The 21,350-nt window shown below is 39.0% G+C and overlaps 4 protein-coding genes across 5 annotated transcripts; 1 reads left to right on the top strand and 3 right to left on the bottom strand.

Annotated features, from left to right (window-relative positions):
* Window positions 1–525: 525 nt before the first annotated feature.
* LOC126612515 (NAC domain-containing protein 54-like) lies at window positions 526–5,207 on the bottom strand. Of its 2 annotated transcripts, none has more exons than XM_050280942.1 (7): window positions 5,071–5,207; window positions 4,673–4,941; window positions 2,968–3,251; window positions 2,503–2,859; window positions 1,827–2,288; window positions 1,535–1,622; window positions 526–1,440 (listed from the first exon to the last, which is right to left on the bottom strand). In XM_050280942.1, exons 2-7 carry the CDS (start codon window positions 4,827–4,829, stop codon window positions 701–703), a joined length of 2,088 nt encoding a protein of 695 aa, XP_050136899.1. In that variant the 5' UTR covers window positions 4,830–4,941; window positions 5,071–5,207; the 3' UTR covers window positions 526–700. The 2 variants fall into 2 exon arrangements, with proteins under 2 accessions (XP_050136899.1, XP_050136900.1); XM_050280943.1 differs by having other exon boundaries at window positions 2,974–3,251.
* A 6,049-nt stretch (window positions 5,208–11,256) lies between these two features.
* Window positions 11,257–12,323, bottom strand: LOC126612514 (probable glutathione S-transferase). The gene is made up of 2 exons (XM_050280941.1): window positions 12,006–12,323; window positions 11,257–11,601 (listed from the first exon to the last, which is right to left on the bottom strand). Exons 1-2 carry the CDS (start codon window positions 12,321–12,323, stop codon window positions 11,257–11,259), a joined length of 663 nt encoding a protein of 220 aa, XP_050136898.1.
* Window positions 12,324–14,722: 2,399 nt separating this feature from the next.
* On the top strand, window positions 14,723–16,426 carry LOC126612512 (protein ALTERED XYLOGLUCAN 9-like). The gene has a single exon (XM_050280939.1). It carries the CDS (start codon window positions 14,963–14,965, stop codon window positions 16,070–16,072), a length of 1,110 nt encoding a protein of 369 aa, XP_050136896.1. The 5' UTR covers window positions 14,723–14,962; the 3' UTR covers window positions 16,073–16,426.
* Window positions 16,427–17,634: 1,208 nt separating this feature from the next.
* LOC126612513 (expansin-A13-like) lies at window positions 17,635–20,370 on the bottom strand. Its single transcript, XM_050280940.1, has 2 exons — window positions 19,719–20,370; window positions 17,635–18,497 (listed from the first exon to the last, which is right to left on the bottom strand). Exons 1-2 carry the CDS (start codon window positions 20,204–20,206, stop codon window positions 18,188–18,190), a joined length of 798 nt encoding a protein of 265 aa, XP_050136897.1. The 5' UTR covers window positions 20,207–20,370; the 3' UTR covers window positions 17,635–18,187.
* Between the last annotated feature and the right edge of the window lie 980 nt (window positions 20,371–21,350).

Here is a 21,350-nt window from a genome sequence, read left to right as displayed (position 1 = left end):
GAGAACGTGAGTGTGAGTTGGCAGGATGTGTAGCACTCCAATTGTTAATTGGGAGGGACAGGACAGGATATATAGTAAGTGACCCGTGAACCATTATCTCTTGTTTGGTTGCATATGTATATTTTGTCATCTTCTTTTCACCACTTTTGATGCATGCCCTTTTTATCTTCCAACATATTCATCCACATGATCATGTGCTCCGCACAGATTTGTACTACACAACTCTCTCCACCATCTCCAATAGTGAAAATGTTCATGTGCTCTAGCAAGTAGCAACCCAACGAAATATATATTTAGTTTCCCAATGCCCCAAATGGGAACTGCCTTTCTTTTTCTGTTTAAAGTGTTCAACAAAATTTTAAATAGTATGGGGACTAGGAGGTCGAGGGAAACTTAAAATTTGTATGGGGCTCAGCTTATCACTGAATTTTGTTAAGTGACACTATAAATTATTCAAAATTTGCCATGAATTTTAATTACACAGTCAGATATTATGCTCCCCTCTAGCATGATTAAGAAAGTAAATGGAAACAAGGAAATCTCTTTTAGTATAGATGAATATCAAATCTTACATGATTTTGTGTCAATTTAAAATACAAATTGTGAGGACATATTTGAACTTATAGCTATGGGTTAGGCTGAATTTTCCCCTCTGCCAAACAGACAAACTATTGTTAGAACCGAAATAAAATGGTTGAGTTCAAGGGGAAATTATATTGTGGTTAGCCCACATGGTACCAAGAGCCAAAGAAACTGTGAGGAAAATCCCCATCTTCTTCAGAAACACACTACAACTATTCCCACCTCTTACATTAACCAAGCAAACCTTTTCTTTTTTGTTGCTCCACTTAATTAATCCAAGTCCTTTCTTCTTATTGCTAATTTCAGAACTGCCGTTTTCTTCCACACTAGTTGCAGTTGTAGTTCTGGTGAAGGCATCCATCAATTTCTCATCTTCCATATGTTGCCCAAGATAGATGATCATGTGCATCAATATAAGTGTAACTGCACAAACAAGAGTGCTTGCAATTTTCCCCCATGGCATTGTTGATTTGGCAATTCCGTCGAACTTTTCCATCACAAGTTCCTTGGACCTCTTAAAGAAAGAACCTCTATCCTCAGATTTTTTTTGCGTAACAACTCTCTCTATGAAAAAGTTCTGGCCTAAAACTGGGTTTAGATGGACCTTAACTGTTTGTGAAGGCATTAACTGGTGAAAGAATGTTTCAGCCACCTGCCGAGTTGAAACAAACATGCCGTGATTAACTTGAATTTCTTCGATGACTTCAAAGCTTGGAGAAGGCGAATAATCATCCATGTTTCCATCATGGAGGAAGTTCTCGTTCGGGTCTTCATTGATGAAACTAAGTGAGAAATCATCATCATTTGCCTCATTATCATTGAGTTCCTTGATTATGCCACTATGATGCCCAGTTTCTCCTGCAATTGAATCTTTTGTTAGCCGAAAATAAAGAAGAATTGCAATAACCTAAGTGTAAACCTGAAAGATAAGAAATACAAATCTTGCATATACCTTGAATCTCATACTGTTGCTCTTGTTCTTCCCTACGAAAAGATGAAATGTTTTCTATTGGAACTATCTTGTGTTCCTCCGTGAAACTCTATCCAATATAAAAAAGAGGAGAATGTACATTAATATCAAGAAATAACAAATAAAGGTAATGCATTTAAATGGAAATCTAGCATTAGGGTTAGCAAGAGATCATTGAATTTTAGTCAAACTGCATTTTCAAGAAGCTGGTTTTATATTTTTATGCACGCCAAGTATGATGGATGGTAAATTGATAAGTTAAATTGTAATATACCTTCTCCAGATCTTTGTCTGACATTCCTATCCATCTTAGATTCTCGGCTGTATTCTCCATCCTAAAACCATCCTCCAGGTCTCCAATCTCGATTGACCGTGTATACGAATTTCCCCATGTTTTGTGATCCACATATCTCATAGAATTCATGTGATCAGTAATTTGATTATACTGAGCATCTCGGTCAACCATAAAGCTAAAGTCATTGGCTGGAGGTGCATAGTTTCCACCCCATGTCTGATCCACAAGATTACTGGATTGATTGATCATTTCTTGAGAAACATGTGCAACTGAGAGAATTTCCTGCAAAGCATCAGTTTCAGCACTTGTCGTGTCAGGTGCAGGATTTGAGTATTGCATCGTTTTGAAGTCGGTGAGTCCAACTTGAGAGAAATCCTCCACTTCTAATGGAGGAAGTGAGAGTCGATGCTGCAGCCTTGCACATTCTAATGCAATATCAACCTGCAAATAGGAAAATGGTGTGAGGAAAATAAACGAATAAAGGAAATGCATTTGTCCAAAAAAACTAGCGTGTATCTTTTGTTGAACTCTCAAACAGAATCATTATATTTGTATCTTTTTACGCTTTAGGTTAGTAATTCATAACTTTTATCTAACTGTGTAATAATTTCTCTATATAACTTTTCATATATATTAAAATGAAAATTAATAATACCTTAGATGGAGGGTAGGGAATGTTTCCATGTGTAGAAATATGAGAAAATGAGGACGAGCAATTAAATGCCTCTTTCGATAAGAACTGCGTCCATTTTCCATCTCTTTTTCTACCCATGTCATCAAGTGAGTTTGTATGAACAAAGTTTGGTGATGAAGAGCATGCATTGTTCATTTGCATAGGATAACTTGAGCTCTCGAAATCTTCACATCTTCCTCCATCAGAATACAGTTCATTAACGCTAGATGAATGGTCACTGGTTAGCTGGTAATTAGTAGTACTTGTGCTACCATAATGCTCTCCTATCTTTGGCCCCGTTGCAGTCTTCTTAAAAATACGGCATAGCGCATATGCGTCCTGTACGAATGCATATATATGTTTCAAAAATCTGTAATTAATTGCATGAGGGTTTTTATTTCCATGAAATTTCAAACTGTGAATTTTGAGAAAGAATTAGAAAAGAACCTGAACCTGCAAGCCTTGTGCAGTTTCGCACTCCCTCTCGTCGAGGCGATATTCATGCATAACCCAATCTGTTCGACTCCCATGTGGTGCCCTTCCTCCGTAATAAACTAGGGTTTTCTTCATGCCTACAGCACGCGTCTGTGAGTTTACCTTCCGATCCTTTCCCGTCGCCTTCCAGTATCCAGCTTTAGTTGCACGATTAGTCCTCGATCCGTTAGGGTACTTCCGATCTCGCGGACTGAAGAAATACCACTCCAGATCTTTGCTAGGCAATAATGACTTTCCTATATGCGGCAATATTTCAGTTTGTTTAAATTGGTTACAGTGAATAAGTTATTATAAAGCCAGAGAAAGGAATGATTATAGGGGATCACATTTCATAATCAGCTAATCACATAATGTGGTAGGAAAATGTCAGGAAAATATAGTATGAAATTGTGGTCCGTCCACCGTTACCCCCTAAAAAATAACAACAAAACTAATAACTATACCTACAACCACATAAGAAAGTACAAAGAAAAACATTGTCATTTGGAGCAGATCGATTCTCTCTTGCAATCAAGACATAGTTTCAATGACGGTACCTGGCTAATAGATGTTTGTTACGTATTTGAAAAACAAATCTGTTCATTTGGAGTGGCAACCGGATAAACATACAAGCAGTTGCATGGCTTAATTATCAACATATAATATTATCAATAATTAAGAACATTCTTTGTGGAAGCTTTAACATAACACTATGACTGTATATGATTGTTCTTTTCAAGGCCTCCGTAGCCCAGAATCTAATCTTGGGAACACGTCACTCACAATTTTAATTAATTAAGAACCAATAATGTAATAAAAGAATTTAAAGGGTTGTGAAGGAAGAAGTGCATGGAAAGCATTGCTTGGAACTCATACCTATCGCACACAAAAAGCAATCCTTTTCTTTTTCCCTGCTAGCTTTTTTGACTTGGTTCTTTCTTTGTCTTACTACAAAACTTGGTGTTCACAACAGGAACCCTAAAGATCGAGGGACCGGTGTGTCGGTGGTTTTAAGTATTCTTTACACTCAAAATTTATTTTATTAAAAACCCTATGGATATTTAATTAAAGGTTAAAAGTTCAGCATATTTGACTCATAAAAGTAAAGCAAGTATTTCATCATTAGTTACCAAAAAAATCATGTACTTAATTCATTGTTAAGTATTCCGATACGAGCTTAGTTGAACACAAATAAAGGATAAGGGTGCCCAAAGAAGGCAAAAGATCGAATTCCTTTTTTACATAAAACATCGGCCATAATCAATTATTCAATTATGTTTGTGTTAATTATTTGGCACAAAACTGCTATAAATTTTTTTTTTTATAAATAAGTGATTGTAGGAGAACTAACGATTTTAAAGAGTAACAAGATGTTATTTCATCCGAAGCATTGCATTAGGGGGTGGTGCAGCACCACTCTTGTTACATACACACCTCTCAATTTTAGAACATCCGATTGAATGAATTAAAAAAGATCAATACCAAAAATTAACAGGGGTTGTGTGAGAGATAAAAAGAGATGTGCTTAAACAAATTAACAAGCTCACACTTAAACAAAATAACGAAGGAAAGAATAAATATATAAATAGATAAGTAATTAATAAAACAATGAGAAATAAAGGGAAAGAAAGACAGTACTAGAAAAACAAATTATAAAGACTGTTCATAGGGAGTATACCTGGTAAGTCCCATGGCTCACACTTGTAGAGATCAACTTCAGGGATGACCTCTAATTCGATCTTACGGCCATTAATCTTTCTTTTGAGGTAGTAAGCAACTAATTCCTCATCTGTGGGATGGAACCTAAAACCAGGAGGCAATGAAACAGGAGCCATGTATACTATGGACCTTCTTCTTCTTCCTCTTAATTATAATAAAAGGGCACAACTGTTAGTAGCTAGCTAGCTTGGATGACAAGCCTCCTCAACCAAAATCAAGAATTGCAGCCTGCAATAATCAATCAGCCACAAAACCCTAGTTATTAGAGGATATTAGAAATTATGATTAGTACAACACGCGTATATACGTGTTACATATAATACTATCATACGTATGATTATACACACGAAAACCAACCTTGGCTAAACTAGGATGAAGAAGAAGATGTGAAGATCCAAAGCTGAGAGAGAGAGAGAGAGAGAGAGAGAGAACTTGAGCGGGAGAGGGAGAGAGGGGTTGGAATGTGGGGGTTGCTTGGGGTTTTGTTAATAAGAGAACAAAAAGGCAACGATGGAAAAAGCAAGCAAATAAAGATGGGGAGGCTGCCACCCCCACCTGTTATATTTCCTCTCTCTAGATCTCTCTGTACTTTAACTTTACATATTCGTTTTTCCTCAACCAATCAACATGATCATGATTCCTCGCATCGTTCTTTACAAGCTTAATCCATCTCTCTCTCTCTTTCTTTATCGCTCTCCCTCCATTGATCCCATGCTTCGATCTTGTCCTTTCTTGGAACCTCTGCTCCACGTGGAGGTGTCTTATTGGAGGCATTGCAGGCCCTTTGTGCAAACGAGTATCTTTTCTTAACGAGAAACCACGGAAAAGAATTTCGGCGGCGTTGTAGCTCAAGACTGTCCTTTTCACATGCTCATCCCCACTGTCCCCACATTCCTTCATCTCTTTTTCTTCCTAATAAGAACTGATTAAAAAATTAATCAGTATCTTCCCTTTGTCTTTTCTAGTCATTGGTATAAGCCAACCCAACTAACAGTTTTTTCTTTTTATTTCTTCCCACTTTTATGCATAGCTCATGTTTTTTGGTTTTCTTCTTATGTCGAAGATTAATTATGTATCACTTGACTTGACCCCTACAATTAACGAAACAGAAAATAGTATGTAATTCTACGTACTGCATGGCAAAAATTTACCGGATAATAATGCTAGTAGGCCCCAGAAGAAAATGCTCAACTCACAATTAAAGGGTCCATGATTCTTGCATGACACCCAACAATGTGAAAAATTGAAAGTTTAAAATTTACAGTCTCATGAGATATTAGTTCCATGTACATCCAAAAATGTCTATGAACACCTTTATTTTCTTGAAAACCAAAATTATTTTTTCTTTTTCTCTGGACACCCACAATTTTGTACAATATGCCAAGCTTAACCTTCTTTTAAACTCTGAAAAATATATTGCCATTCCAACAAATTTTTTTTAAAAAACAATACGAAAATATGCTGAGTGACCGCATCCATGAATAACGATCTGCCATGGCTGGCCGACTAAATCACCGGTGACCTCCGAGTTGGGACCACAGTATTAGCTGCTGCCACTTTGATTTGTTTAACACCCCCTCTTTGTTCTTCTCTCTCACTTGATGTCCTTTGAATAAAACTGAAACTTTGAGTCGTAAGAAGAAACAGACATCAACTTCTTCCAAAAGCAAAATGAAAAGTCAGTGTGAAAACGACAGCATTTTTATAAATATAACCCCTTATTTTTTAGGGGAAACAACAAAAATTTACCGGATAATGCTAGGAAACCAAATCTTTTAAACTAAATTTGCAAACTAAATGATGTGGTTGTTAATGATTGAGTTATTACCTAAGCGTTGATTAACGTGTTTATTTCCTATATATTGGTGACACATTATTTGGTATACAAATTTGGTTTAAAATTTTGATCTTCCTAGTATTACCCAAATTTTCCCTTAACGCCAATTTAAGCTTTTATAACCTCCTTTGCTGCCTTACTTGTAGCCGCTTCATCCCTTGCTAGAGACTTATTTACTTGCGGCTGTGCTACCAAAAGAAACTTATTTAATTACGAGAATATGTCACTGCTTTTTTATTGTTCTTACTGTTAATAAAAGCTTATTAGGTGTTTTCAGTATATTAAGACCTTTTCATTTAAACCCCAAAATAAAATAATTATCAGACCACCTGTAACGACCCATCCCCAAATATTTTGTTTTTATAATTTTATTACGTGATTTTACGAAAATGCCCTTTGAGGTAAAAATGTTGACTTTTATGGACCACCTTGTCGTCTCACGTAAGATCCATTTTCTTGGTGTATCCTTGTAGTACTCGTCGTTACGAACGCATAGGTGCATGCGGATCCAAAATTGGAGCTACGATGAGGATTTTACAAAACTACAAAGTTAAGAGACAAAATAGTCATTTCACTATTCTAGATATTAGGATTAGATATTTTTATTATTTTAACAATTTTTGGCATGTGGGGCCTACACCCTACTTCTCCTTCTGCCATGTGTCCCCCTCTTCCAATCTTTGGGATTCTCTCGATCTCTCATTCCCTCTTATTATTCTCTCCATTTCTTCGTGAGAGTGGCCGGACCACCATCACTGTCATCAACTCACCATTCTGGCGAGCTCCATCACAGCCCTTCATCATACCACACCACCATCTTCCTCACTCTATACCTAGAACGACAGCGAGTTCACGAACCTGAGCTTGGACTGAGATCCCACTCTCTCTGCAGTGGCATATGCCACTGTTTGTTTCTCCTCCGACGAACCATCGATGAAATCTTTACTTTCCGACTTAGGGTAAGTCTCGGGAAAATCCCTATTCCTTCGTTTTACATCATTTGGTATCGAATTAGGTGTGATGAGTGGTGTTTGTACCCAGAAATCACCTCGAGAAATATTTCCCAGTTTCCGACCAGAAACCCGATGGTTTTCAAGCCATTTTCTGGCCAACTCCGGCCACGGCTGATCCGAGGAAAGGTATAATCCTAATCTACACTTGTTTATCTTCATTTTGGTAGGTAGAACATAGGAAATGGTTGAGTTTTGAGCTCGAACGGAGCTCTGGTTTGCTGACCAGATTCCGGCTGAATCTGGCAGCTTGAAATCGGGTCGACTCGACCCACAACCCAAAAACCTGGCCCAAAACCAGTCAAAACCTTTGGGTCGTGTAAACCAGGCCCAAACCCAATCCAATAACCTGGCCCAAATCCATAACCCATTAATCCTAACCCTAGGCCCATCCTAGCAACTCAAGCCCAAATCTGACCCAGATCCAATCCAATAACCTGGACCCAAGCCTAGTTCCACGGTCGACGCGTGGGCGAGCGTGGTTACGCGTCATGGCCGGTGCGTGGAGCACACGTGCCTTGGCCAGAGGTATTATGCTCCACAGCCATCCGTGATGGCAACTTTTCCGTCGAACTATCCGAGCGCCGCGTGGGGGAACTCAAGGACCTTCCTTAGGTTTTTCAACATGCTGAATCCGAATCCACTGTCTATTTTTCCAAATTCTATCGTTTTACTAGAGTTTTATTAAATGATCTCTAATTGCGTTTAGGTGCGTCGATTGGAAGTGACATTGTCCTCTCTAGTTCGAGCGGCTCCTTGACAACAAAATATTAGTGAGTGGACCCCTTCTTAAATTGCATTTTTTTATAAAATATTAGGCTTGCATTCATGAAAAGCATGATTTCATGATTTAACGTTTTATGCATAATTTGTGATTTATCGAATTTACGTTTTACAAAAGGTTATGTATTCTTGAATTTTTGTATATGAAATGTTTTTATTATAGATTTATGAGATGATGCTTTGAGCTTTTGAGCTCCGGTGATTTGATATGAGATTTTGAGATATGTTTTCGGTGTTTATCTAGTGGGTTATCATACACCACATACACACAACCGAGTATGTAGACGTCTATGGCCATAGGACACAGTTGATGAGATTTATGACATACTCCCAGAGTTGTACACCCATTGTATACATATATATGTTTCTTCTCTGACGTAACCTAGAGTCGTACAGCTTCACCTTCGGGTGATGGACCTTATCTTTCTTCTATAGCGTAATCCATAGTCGTACAGCTTCACATTCGGATAATGGACCCACTGTATACATATATATATGTTTCTTCTCTGGTGTAACCCAGAGTCATACAGCTTCACTTTCGGGTGATGGACCCCTATTTCCTTCACTGGCGTAACCCAGTGTCGTACAGCTTCACCTTTGGTGATGGTTATGCCTTCGAGCCACTATGATACCCCTAGTTGAGCACATCACGGATGTGATTTACGGAGGTTTTAAGGATTTGCCTTCCGACGGCTATATTTAGATTACTGAGTACTGGTTTATACATACATGTTTTACGAATGCTTTTTATGGCATGCTAGAGTTTTCAGAAAACCTACTATGTAGTACTATATATGTGTTTTCAAAACAGGAGGTTAGTATGTTCAGAAAGAAAATGGTATTCTTATTATTCACTATTAGTATTATACTTTGGTCCACTCACCCTCCGGTTTTGCGCCCCCTTCAGGTGTTAGAGTCGAGACACATAATCCTGGCGTTAGGACAACTTCGGATAGGTATCTTCGAGTTTTCTCTGTGTAGAACCCATTCCTTTTTCCTTACATTTTTATAATAATTCCTTAACATTGTTCTTGATTAGTTGTATACTCTGAACACGTTTCCACATTAGCATATTTCCTTCTAATTATATATTTTATTTGTTTGCATGTTTAAAATGGCTTCGTCATCCTCAGGTGTCGGCCAGCACGTGCCTACCCTGGTATATGGGGATATCGGGGTCGGGGTGTGTCACCACCTTTCCCTATTGTAATTGGGAAGTTGTGGAACTTGTAGATTCTAAGATTTGGTAGTAATGAAAGCCTCGATCAACAGTCTCAGTGCCGAAAATGAGAGAGCGCCATTTGAGAGGAGGAGGTAGGTTAGGTCTAATGGAGAGGGAGGAAAATGGGTGGAATTTTTTCTCGAAAATCCTGAACCAGTCTCGAAATTTGACCGAAAAATGCCTGAATTGAATTTCCCAAAAAATTCGGTACCCGAAACCGAACCGATCCCGAAAGTTTCGTTTTGGGATTCAGCCACATCTTTGAAAGTGTTCGGTAATCCCGAACTGAACCGAATATTATATATATATATATATTTTTTTTTTAATTCATAATTAGAAATCACTTGGACTGTTGGATTGGTTAAGATCTAATCCAACCGTCCATTGTGAGTTAGGTCTTTTGTTGCATTCCTCACTTCCTCAGACTTTCTCTCAGACTCTCAGTCGCTCACTCCCACTCTCCTGAATGCTAGTTCCACCACTCCTTCATCGATTCGAGTCATGTCGCTCCTCCATCTGAGTCACCGTGAAACTGCAACTTTTCTCTCTCTTCTTGGTGCTGCTGCAAAGTTTTTGTTTTGGGAATTTGGAGGGGAAGCTTGAGATTAGCATCTGGAACTGGGTTTCCAAGAAAAACTTTTTCTGCGTGATGGATGCACATCATGGGCATGACAGCTGCATCATAGGCAGCAAGGATTCCGTTTGTTTTATATTTGATTATTGCATGTGTGCTGTAAGTGTATGTAGATCTATATAATTTAGGTTTTTATTCAACTTTCTCACTCTTCCTCTTCCATGGCTAATGAGAAAGAGAACTCTCTTGAACTTTAACACTGCCGCCTCAGTCTCCACCTGCAGGTTTTTCCATGGTTTTGGTTTGCACAAGAGATTGGGAACTCTATGGCAGCTCCCACCCAATCTCGACCCGAAATCCTGAAACAGTTTTGGGTATCCCAAATTTCGGGAATTGCATATTTTTGGTTCAATGTTGGGATATAAAATCCCATTCCGAAGTGTTTTGGTTTGGGATTTGGATTGAGAGTTTCTGTTCGGGATCCCAACCCGAACCAGCCCTAGAGAGGAAACTTTCATAATATCCAAATTATCCTTCTTCCATTAGGATTTTAAAGATAAAAAAAATCACCCCAAAAAAAAAAATTACCTAGTGAGATTATGGGTGTGTACGTTCATTATTTTTAAGATATATTTTAATAAAAAACAACAATATCTAAAATAAGTAAAATTAAAAACAATAAAATCATAAAAAAAAAAAAGGCCAATCGCCATACCCATAGACGTTTGCCAAGAGACTAGTACAAAATGAAGGGAGAATAAAATGTTTAAGCTATGCATGTCAGTATAAAGAAACAAAATAATACAGCAAACTCATCTAACTTCAAATATTGTAGCACGTTTAAAAAAAAAGAAAAAAAAACTACAGAAAAACAATGCAACATTTTTTTAATACAAGCTGTACGAAAAGACACTGGAACATTGATCAAGAACTATCCCCTTGAGAAGACTCATTTTCCTATTCTCTACTCTATCGCGTACATTACAGCAACTGATCAAGAAGAAGGAAAATTATTATTTGTTCCTTATTTTTAAAATTATCGGAACGGAGATTAAGAGATCCAAGTACACAATGTACTAGTAAATCGGATCATCAATGATGTAGCGATTGTCAATCTCTATTCCATCCCCATCATTTTTTTGAGGTTGATGACGAATTCATAGATTTTTTCTGGGTCTGGGATGACTTTGGCTACTGTCTCTCTCTGCATGGACCTTTTAATCCAAGCTGACAACTTTGGTGCGTGGTCTTCAACCTTGAAGTTTCCAAATTTTTCGAATGCAAGGAACCAGCTTGTTATAGCGATCGTTATGATGTCAACGAAACCAAAGCTATCGCCACCGAAGAAATCTTTGTCCCCAAGAACTTTCTCTAGCTGCTTTAAGATTTCTATGAAGTCTTTTACAGCCACCTCTTGTGCTTCTCCTTTGGTTCTCCATATATTGCCTCCTGCATCGAACAGCTTCATGTATACATACAAGAATATCATGAAGTTAGTACTTATATACGTGCCTAGCTACTATAAGATCTTCAATTTTGGTCACCAAATGATATGACATACTACTATGTTACTTGTTAAAAATAGAGAAAGTTTAAGGTATGATCATATTTGAATGAATAAAAAATCTAATTTTTGATACCAACAGTATATATAACATCATCATGTAACTATAATTGCTAAAAATAAAGAAGATTCAAAGTGAGTGTACATACGTAGGTTTTGAATACATAAAAAATGCACAAGTTCATTTAGTTAACAAATTTGATAACACAAAAGGAGCATCGATTGAGGGGATGACTAATCAAATCTCTCAAAAGTTGAAAGTTAAAATTTGATGACAAAAAGGTACATAAAAACAAACTAACCTTCTTGTCAACGTAGTCGACCCAGAACTTGGCCTGAGCACGAGCATAAGGGCAAGATGGGAGCAATGGTGGGGAAGCCCAGGTCTCATCAATGTAGCCGACGATGATGCTTGACTCACACAATGGTTTTCCCTTGTGAAGAAGCACGGGCACCTTGGCGTAAACCGGGTTGGATGTGAGCAGCAGTTCACTCTTGCCTCCAAAGAGATCCTCAGCTCTCTCTTCATATTTGATGCCCTTTTCCTCCAAGGCAATCTTCACCCTCATGCAGTACGGGCTAGCCCAGAGGTCCAAGAGAACAACATCTTCCGTCGCCATCTTTATCGACTCTCTCTTGTGTATATGATTGTCTTGAGTTTGTGGTATCACACAATGTGGGTGGAGGAATTTATAGGGTGTGTGTGTTCTTAATTAATTACTTGTCAATTAGGAGATGAAATTTTCGATGTTTTTAATGCCTAGCTATGAGGTGTTCTTGTTTTGCCCTTCAACGAGAGGCTACAATGTTGTAATTTTGTTAATTTAATATATTAAGTAGCGTCAAGCGTCTTTCAATTTGGAGCTAACTATGCTTCACCAAAGCCTTTCGCTTATAATTTGGAGTGTAGCTAGAAAGCCGGCTCATAGGAAGTTCTTACGTTTACTAGAAATTTTTGTCCGCGCATTGCTGTAGAATTGAAAATTGTATGAAAGATATAAAAAATTATGTTAGAGGAGATTCATATTATTTACATTAAAAACATTAAGTAGATTTTTGCCTACAAGAGATTTGATCGATACAGTCTACATACAAAATATCATAGAATTCCTTGCAGTGTACCCAAATACTGCTTAAAGCACGCACATGATATACTCAAATAATGTATGTGACCATGATATCCTGCTAAACACATTTATACACAAATTTGACAAATTGCAAACCTCGTTGTGTTCCATGTAAACAATGACTATAAGTCTGCTGATATATTCATAGTCATGCTGACCTTTTAACTTTAGCTGTTTATTCAAATTTTAAATGTCTGAATTAAATGATTGTGAGGATTTGATAAAAGAGATCCGAAGAGAATCTCTTTCTTATAAAGAAAACCCCATTTTAGTTTCTTACCAAATTGTGTGACATTCCGTACAAAAGCTTCCATTTTCAATCACCCATCCAGCTAGTCCCCGTAATACAAGTGGTTTTACAAATCAAGAAAAGTGAAAAATCATGGGCTCTACCTTCATGAAGTACAGTTTATTGGGCTTAGCCTGCATTTGTCTTGTTATTGGGCCCTACTCATGTGAATGGATGTTACAACTGAACACAAGTTGTAGAAGGTTTCTAGTTTTCTCTTGTTATAGTGCATTACCCCGCCTTTCAGCCCCATGCCTGTTATATCTTGTATTTATATATTCTCACGAGTTGTAGAAAGTTTATAACTCAGTTGATTACAAATATTTATCTTTTATACTCGATTTCGAATCTAATTCTCTTTTCTCTAAAGTTCTTTCAGAGGTCGGCTAGTATGAAATATATAACAAGTTCACACAAACTAAGAGGGATATGTATGATCTCGACCGCATTTAAAATAAGCATATCGGATACGCCAGTTACGACCTAAAAATTCACTAAATTAAGAACAAGATAATGGATTGGAAAGCCCATCATGGCCCAAAAGATGAAGTATCCCAACATAAAAAAAATGACAAATAATATTTATTAATATATGCACACTATTAATAGATTTCTCATTGTTAATCAAAATCTTATAAAATTACCATTCTACCTTTAATCAAAACTGAATATAAATAATAAAAAAACATGGACATTAATATAATTTCACACAACACAATTTTTTCCTATTTTTTAAAGTCTCACCTACATGTAATTCTAACATATATCTAATTAAAAATAAAAAATAAACATATCTCCCCTCTCCCCACTCCCAGTTCTCTCTCACTCTCTTCCTCTTTTCTTCAATTTTAAGAACAAAAATAAAAAATGTTCCACGCACACTTTGTGTGTTGTCATATGCTAGTATATAAAGGGATAAGGCAAAACGAGTGAAGATTTCAGAATACCTAAATTATCCTTATTCCATTAAGATTTCGAAAAAAATAAATCACAAAAAAACTCGCATACTGTAACGGTAAGTGGTTACCTTTATTATTTTTTTAAATATATTTTAATAAACACAATAATATCTAAAATAAGTAAAATTAAAAACCAAGTGCACCTCTATGATTTAAGGGTGTGATATCCACACACCCCTTTTTACTTCTTCTATATTTTTTTGATTTTCGATCATCGGATCGGATGAATTGAAGAAGATCAACAGATATAAATTAATAAGGATGTGTAAAAAGTAAAAATGGATACGTGGATAACACACCTCATAATTTATTCCTCACAAATTACCTTGGAGAAGTGAAAAGACGAAAGTGTTATGTGGTATTTTGCCACGTTGGTGCCACACTTGCGACATGAAGACAAATTAACGAAGATAACGTCAGAGGATAAAGTGAGACATATATATATATATATATATATATATATATATATATATATATGTTGTAGAGGGCAAGCTGAAATAAAATAAATTTCATGAGGTAAAGTAGAACTCAAAAACATTTTTAGTGGGCACACCTGCAATTAAGCATAAAATTAAGAAACCTCTAAATGTGAAATAGGCACCAAATCTTTCTATATTTCAATTTGGTCCCCACGAGATCTCATCATTCTTCTTCCGTAAAATGCACACAGAACACAACCCAACACCCGCTCTCCTCCTCCTTCTTCCTCCTCTCTGTTTCGTTGCCGCTGCAACGTTCCTCTCAGAGTCGGTCAATAAATTTACAGTCAATTTTGTACAGCAGTACGCGGAAAATACAGGATTGATTAATTCGCAAGGCACCGAAAATTCAAATACTTTCTGGTCCGATTAGATGTTTGATCTGATGAGAAGAGTAACTGTAGTATGATAGGAGCTGTGCAATTGGGGGTGTTGGCTGCGTGCGTCGTCGTTTTGGTCCCAATGGCCATGGCCGGATACCATCTTAGCCGCAACAAGATGCTGTTCTTCAGCGGCGCTCTCTTCATCACTCTCGCCATCGGCGTCCACCTCACCCCTTACTTCCCCACCGTCAACGACTTCGTCACCACCGTCTCCTCCGTCGTCGTCTTCGAGAACCGCCGCGACTCCTGCCTCTCCCACCTCCACGACGTCGTTTGGGAGGTAACCCCTTCCCCCAATTTCAACCCCCTCGATAACAACACTGCCAATTACGACAAGTCGTGGGCTTGGGCTTCTTCCTCCGCCGTTTCTGCATGTGGGTTTCAGAAGCTGGGTCGTTTCGACGCCTCAGATCTGCTCAACGGCTCGTGGGTCGTGGTGGCCGGAGATTCTCAGGCAAGGCTGGTGGCGCTTTCGCTACTGAGTTTGGTTCTGGATTCTGGGCCTCTGGAGATGGTTAACAAGGATCTGTTCAAGAGGCACAGTGATTATCAGATTGTGGTGGGTGAGATTGGGATGCGATTGGATTTCATCTGGGCTCCTTACACTGTGAATTTGACCAATCTGGTGACGAAATTCAAGCGAAATCGGAACTTCCCGGATGTGTTGGTGATGGGTTCTGGGCTATGGCACATGCTGCACTTCACCAACGCTTCAGATTTCGGTTTTCAATTGCAATCACTCAGGAGGTCTGCGGCGTCCTTGTTGCCACTTCCGCCGGAGACCGGCTCCGATAAGCCGGAAACTAGCTCGGCTTCAGGCTCTGGTTCGGCCCGGAGGCCGCACTTGTTCTGGGTTGGCATGCCCACGTTGATAAACTCGATGTTGAATACGGAGGAGAAGAGGGAGAGGATGACTGATGCAATGCGTGGTGGGTATGATAAGGAGCTTCAAAAAAGTAAGCTTTTGCAGCAATCCGGCGGTCCCCTTTGGTTACTGGACATTGAGTCCCTGAGTTGGAATTGCGGGGTTCGATGTACGGTTGATGGAATGCATTATGATATGCCTGTTTACGAAGCAGTGCTGCACATCATGCTCAATGCATTGCTCATCGAGTCTCACCAGAAGCTTTGATTTGATTCTTTTTGTTTTCTCTTGGTATATGTCCTGTTCCGGTTCGATGGTTTGATTTCATATGGAGAGAGCTTTTGATTCATGAGGGAAGTCAGTTGGCTCCTTTGCTTCCTACTTTTATCGTGCGTCTTCGGTTTCCGCCAGGTTTTCTCTCTTGGCCCCGGATTAACCCAGTATAGTTTATGTGAGATAGTAATTGAGATTGAAATTCATTTGTATCTTCATTGCATTTATATAAATATTGAATATACTTACACGTATTGTGTAGTCTATACTCAAGACAATACACATCCATTGTTGATGAATCATTCAAAAAAGAGCTTCCTGGATAGAAAATACATGCTCCTTTTCACACTTTTTGTAGATTATAGCGGACGCAAAAATTTTGTTGTTTCGCGTCTATTGTGCTTTCTTTGCTAGCTTTAACTCCGGAGCGAGTTTATGGTTTTGCACCATGTTTTGAATACTATTGAATGTATGGGCCTTTCACCTTTCTGCTACTGATTGCTAGTTGTGTTCTGCTCTTATTTTTAAGGAATCCAATGCGCATGAAGCTTGTAGCGTTTACCTGTATGCGAGGTTTATGCAGTAGGCATCCATAGAAGTAGCTGCTTTCTTTACGAAAAGTTATGAAACTTGTTAGATAAAGTGTACTCTAAGTAAGCAAGCTAAATAAGTACATAGAACACTAGTGATACCTCCCAAAATACTACAACATGACAGATTGCTTGCCTGCAAGTATGACTGTATCCTTGGAACTCGTATATTATCCCATTTTTCGGGCTAGCTTGAAACGAACTTACGAAATTAACTTCTGTTAGAAAGATGATGATGCCATTCAGGAAGCGTTTGGTTTTTCCTTTTTATATTAGGGATCCAGAGAAGAGCAGAAAGACAAAGGGGAAAACTATTCATCCCGAAGAATAATTCTTGTATTGAAACCTAGTAGTTGGACTTCACTTTGAGAATGGGTTGCGTGGGGGAGGGGTTAATCCTAACATGTTTGCATTGCGGGTCTTTTTCTTAAACCGGTAAGAGAAAACTGTCGACGATTAGATGTCAAAGAAATTGAAGTTCTCTGACTGCCATAGAAACTTGCGAACGACAAGCAAGTTGAAGTAAAGTCTGTTACGATTGAGAGCAACATGTTCGTGTAGATTTTGTCGAAAGTTTTGTTGACGAGTCCATCATCGCTTGTGCTGAGTAAATTCTGTGGTGTTTTCTGGTGTGCGCGTAACATGTTCTGCTTCTGGTGTTTTATCTGTTAGATAATGTAATTGGTTCTTTTGAACTCCCTGTAAGATTCTTGTTCTGTGGATGAATCTAAAGTACAGGTGCTTAATATTCGAACTGACTCAAAGTTTGATGATTATTGATGTGTTTTGGGATGACCGGAAATGGGAGCGACTCCGACCCCTCTTCTTGTCACTCTAATTCCAGATTAGCAAGTAAACATGTCATTAGGTTCGTTCGTCGGAGTTAGCTGCTGCAAATTTCTGCGAATATCGCACGTAGTCGTGAAGACGAGAACAAGTTAGTTAAGGGTGCACCAGCAGGCACAATTGCAAACACGCCTAACAAAACTAGATTAAACCCGAAGAGGGAAATTCCGCAAGACATTTGAACCATGGATCAATCGACCATAAGCGGAAGGAAGAAATTTATCACTATTGCAACATATACTCTTGCCTGCACACCCTGCCACTATCAGACCACTGAATTCATCTCCGGCGACCCCCAAGCCGCTACCCTAGCAACCGGAGCAGTTCTGTTCCAATCCCCTATCACCGTCCCTAGCTGGTCTCGCGTCATTACACCCAGTCGACACTTACTGAACTATAATAATTCTATGGCATGCCCTGAGCATCAGCATGACACCATAATCCTGAAGGAACCTATACCTCAAGCATCTCGGTTTACTTCCCGGGGCCTTTTGATAGTTAAGCTTCGACACACATCTCTGTACAACAACATCATCTGCGATCTAACTATATTTTCCTACTGAAAGAAAGTAGAATAAGCATAGGATAGTGCTATTCACACGCATTTTTCCTTCACACACCCTTGTAAGATACACAAAAATGGTCCCTTGCACTATTTCGTCAAATGGTGCTTTTAAGACTCAAACTGCTTTCCTTCAAAGGTCTGCCCAAAGTTCCAAGCCTTGGGAGCAACATTGTAAGATGTAACTGTGTGGCCATCGCTGCTTGTGACCTCGAAAGAAAGAGGTTGGTTCAGTAAATCAGCACTTACATGCCAGTTTTGGCCCCAATTCCGTCCCACTGGAAGCCAACCGGTTCTTGAACCCTTGACCTTCACCGCAACTATGTCTCCAGCACCAGCAACATTGCTGATGAGTACTGATATAAAGATGTTAGAACCATCTATGGTGAAACGAATTCCTCCTTCCTTTCTACACTTGATCCTGTTTAAAACAAAATGATCATGAACAAGCGGAAAAAAAATCTCAGAATGATGGAAGTCAGGTCAGAGATTCAAACATAAATGCCAAGCATCACAACTCCAAATGCTGATCCAAACATGCACATGCATGCACTTGTACACAACACATACACTGGTTTATTCATTGAGATTGAACATCACAAGTTTCGCCTCTTAAATTTTATCCGCGTTCCTACAAAACAAATACCAAAACTCTACAAAAGGACTACAAGAACACTAACAATTGGATAAGGAACTTTAATTTTCCGTGGACCTTTAGACTCAATTGTTAAAAATGCGCTACAAGAACACTAACAATGAGCTACTCAAGCACTACAAAGATACTACCAAAAAACACCACAAATGCACTACAAAGACACTAAACAAAGAACTTTCAAACGACGCATCATATCCTATAGGGTAATTCCAAATTTTTATCACAGAGGCGGTGTTACTAGCAGTTAATCAAAATTACCTTTTCAGCTGTTTTAATTAGATACAAACCTTGCTTTAATTTTTTTAATTTTTAATTTTTATTACAAGCGTTATCACTATTATAATCTACACTAACGGAAATGGAAGAGTTTGAACCAGGATGCAATGGGTTAACGAGGAACACTTTATCCACCACTTTGCACAAACCTTGTTTAATATGGCAGAGACAAGTTGCTATTCTAATGCTACCATTTTCAATCGTTTTCTTTTTTCTCTAAGAAGAGGACCAACTGGCGGATTCACCACGGCATTTGTCATTCCAAGACCAAGAAGACTCACAGAGGCGTTTCAGCCTCCTTTGGCCACCATTGTGTGATTCACCAAAGCCAAGAAACAAACCCAGACGTGCCGTGTGAAATACCAGCCTGAAATTCGTCCCAACAACTGAAACCACCCCGTGGTGGTTACCATTTTCAATAGTTTTAATTAAATTTTTTAAGCGCCAACAACTGAATCACCCCATGGTGGTGGTTACCATTTTCAATAGTTTTAAATAGATTTTTAAGCGCCAACAACTTGGTGTTGAATCAAATGCACCATTTTCAATTGTAATTTTCAAACATGATTTTCAATTATAATTCACATTTAAGACACCAAAAGCATTCTATTTTGACAACAGAGAAAAAAAGGGAAAAAATAGAAAGATACGAAAGAGTAAAGTAGAAGGCAACAAAAATCGACGCCCAAGCTCGAAAGCACAAGGACCAACCTGCGATACTCGACGGCCGTATTGCCAGCCTTCCAAACAGCGATCTTCTCAAAGGCCTCGATGGGCAACACCAAGTGCTTGTTCGGAGAGTTGCAGTGGCCCCCACCCTCCGGCCTGAGCCCGTAATTCGGCGCGCAGAAGTTGGTCGCCGTCACGATGATCGACGTCCCCGAAATGCACCACCGCGTGTCCTCCACGCACCGGACCTGGAAGCATGCGCCGCAGATCTGGCCCCGCTCGAACAGCGCCTCGCTCAGCCCCACCGTCGCCAGCCCGTACCCGGCCTTCTCGAGGTCTCCGTAGCCGCACGCGCCGCCGACCTTGTCGCGGGGGTCTGAGGCGGCGTAGTAGGTGGCGCGCGCGGAGCTCCAGTCGTAGAGTGAGGGTGAGGCGGTGGGGAAGAAGGAGGAGGAGTGGGAGTGGGTGAGGGCGGTGGAGGCGAGCGCGAGTGGGAGGAGGAGGACCAGGGGGAGAGCTGGCGGCCACATTTCTGGGCTTGTTTGTTTGAATGTCGTCGGCTTTTTGATGTCGGTGTTATGAATTCGCTTTCCTCTTGGAGGAAGGATTAGTGTGAGTGAGAGAGAGAGTGATCAAGAGAAAGATAGACATGGTGACTGCAGCTGTATGTAGGTAAAGACAGAAAGATAAAACTTTTTCTCTTTTTTCAAACCATATTATGTACTGTAAAAGAGTAAGCTAATAATATCATAATGTGCTACCAATCACAAGATTTGATTATCACCAAATATATCACTTACAAATAAAACGGAATCCGAAAACACATTATGAACTTCTTCTTTATTTACAGTGGTGTTTTAGGCTGTCCGTTGGAGTTGGGCTAGGTAAATCTGCAAGGAGTGTTTTGAAATTAGCAAAAAATAATGGGGGTAATATTGGTACAAAAGTTGAATTTCTGATGGGCTTCATTTATGAGGAATCTGAATACCACCTTAGTATCAAGAATCCAATTCCCCAAGTTTAAGAATTTTGATTCTTCAATTTAGGTGGAAAGGAGGTGGGTTTAACCTCATAATGGGCTAACAATTGACATGCTTCGATCTTGGTGTCCGAAGGACAATGAGATGGCTACGTGTTGGCCGACACCCGAGGATGATGCAAGCCATTTAATGAATGTATATGCCGAGAACATGTAAAACATGCATATAATTTTTGGCGCCTAACCACGCAATATAATATTCAAGTACAAACCTTAACCAAATATAAAACTCAATTGCCAACAATGTAAAAGTGATAATGCATGACATGTTCATAGCATACTGCTAATTCGAAATACAAGCGGAAGGAATAATAGAAAGTGCAATTACAAGAGATGTCCTATGCAGAGAGGAGGACACAAATTCACTGATATGGGAATGCCTCGTAGTTCCGGTCGTATGCCTCATTCCTAGGTCCTGAAGGGGGCGCAAAACAAAACATGAGTGGACCAAGTTTATATATAGTAATACTAAAACAATTATTCTTCAACATACTAACCCCCATTTTTAGAAAACTCATATAGCATAATAGATAAAAAGTTTTTCGAAAACCCTAGCATGCCATAAAAACTTTCATAAAAAAATTTCCGAAGGCACTACATCACCCACCTGAAGGCACTACATCGCCCGCCCGAAG

The sequence above is a fragment of the Malus sylvestris genome, chromosome 17 (assembly GCF_916048215.2).
Source record: "Malus sylvestris chromosome 17, drMalSylv7.2, whole genome shotgun sequence".
NCBI lineage: Eukaryota > Viridiplantae > Streptophyta > Magnoliopsida > Rosales > Rosaceae > Malus > Malus sylvestris.
The sequence above is the reverse complement of the archived record's forward strand: the minus strand, read 5'-3'. Positions and strand labels throughout refer to the sequence as shown.

Bases quoted from the DNA above. Each gene is read 5' to 3' on its own strand.
- LOC126612514 (XM_050280941.1), bottom strand. From the start codon at position 12,323: ATGGCGACGGAAGATGTTGTTCTCTTGGACCTCTGGGCTAGCCCGTAC. The intron at 11,602-12,005 runs GTTAGTTTGTTT...GTATACATGAAG, and splicing joins TCGACTACGTTGACAAGAAG to CTGTTCGATGCAGGAGGCAA.
- LOC126612515 (XM_050280942.1), bottom strand. From the start codon at position 4,829: ATGGCTCCTGTTTCATTGCCTCCTGGTTTTAGGTTCCATCCCACAGAT. The intron at 2,289-2,502 runs GTATTATTAATT...TCCTATTTGCAG, and splicing joins TTCCCTACCCTCCATCTAAG to GTTGATATTGCATTAGAATG. The intron at 1,441-1,534 runs GTATATGCAAGA...ATTCAATTGCAG, and splicing joins GCAACAGTATGAGATTCAAG to GAGAAACTGGGCATCATAGT.
- LOC126612513 (XM_050280940.1), bottom strand. From the start codon at position 20,206: ATGTGGCCGCCAGCTCTCCCCCTGGTCCTCCTCCTCCCACTCGCGCTC. The intron at 18,498-19,718 runs GTTGGTCCTTGT...TGTTTTAAACAG, and splicing joins ACGGCCGTCGAGTATCGCAG to GATCAAGTGTAGAAAGGAAG.
- LOC126612512 (XM_050280939.1), top strand. From the start codon at position 14,963: ATGATAGGAGCTGTGCAATTGGGGGTGTTGGCTGCGTGCGTCGTCGTT.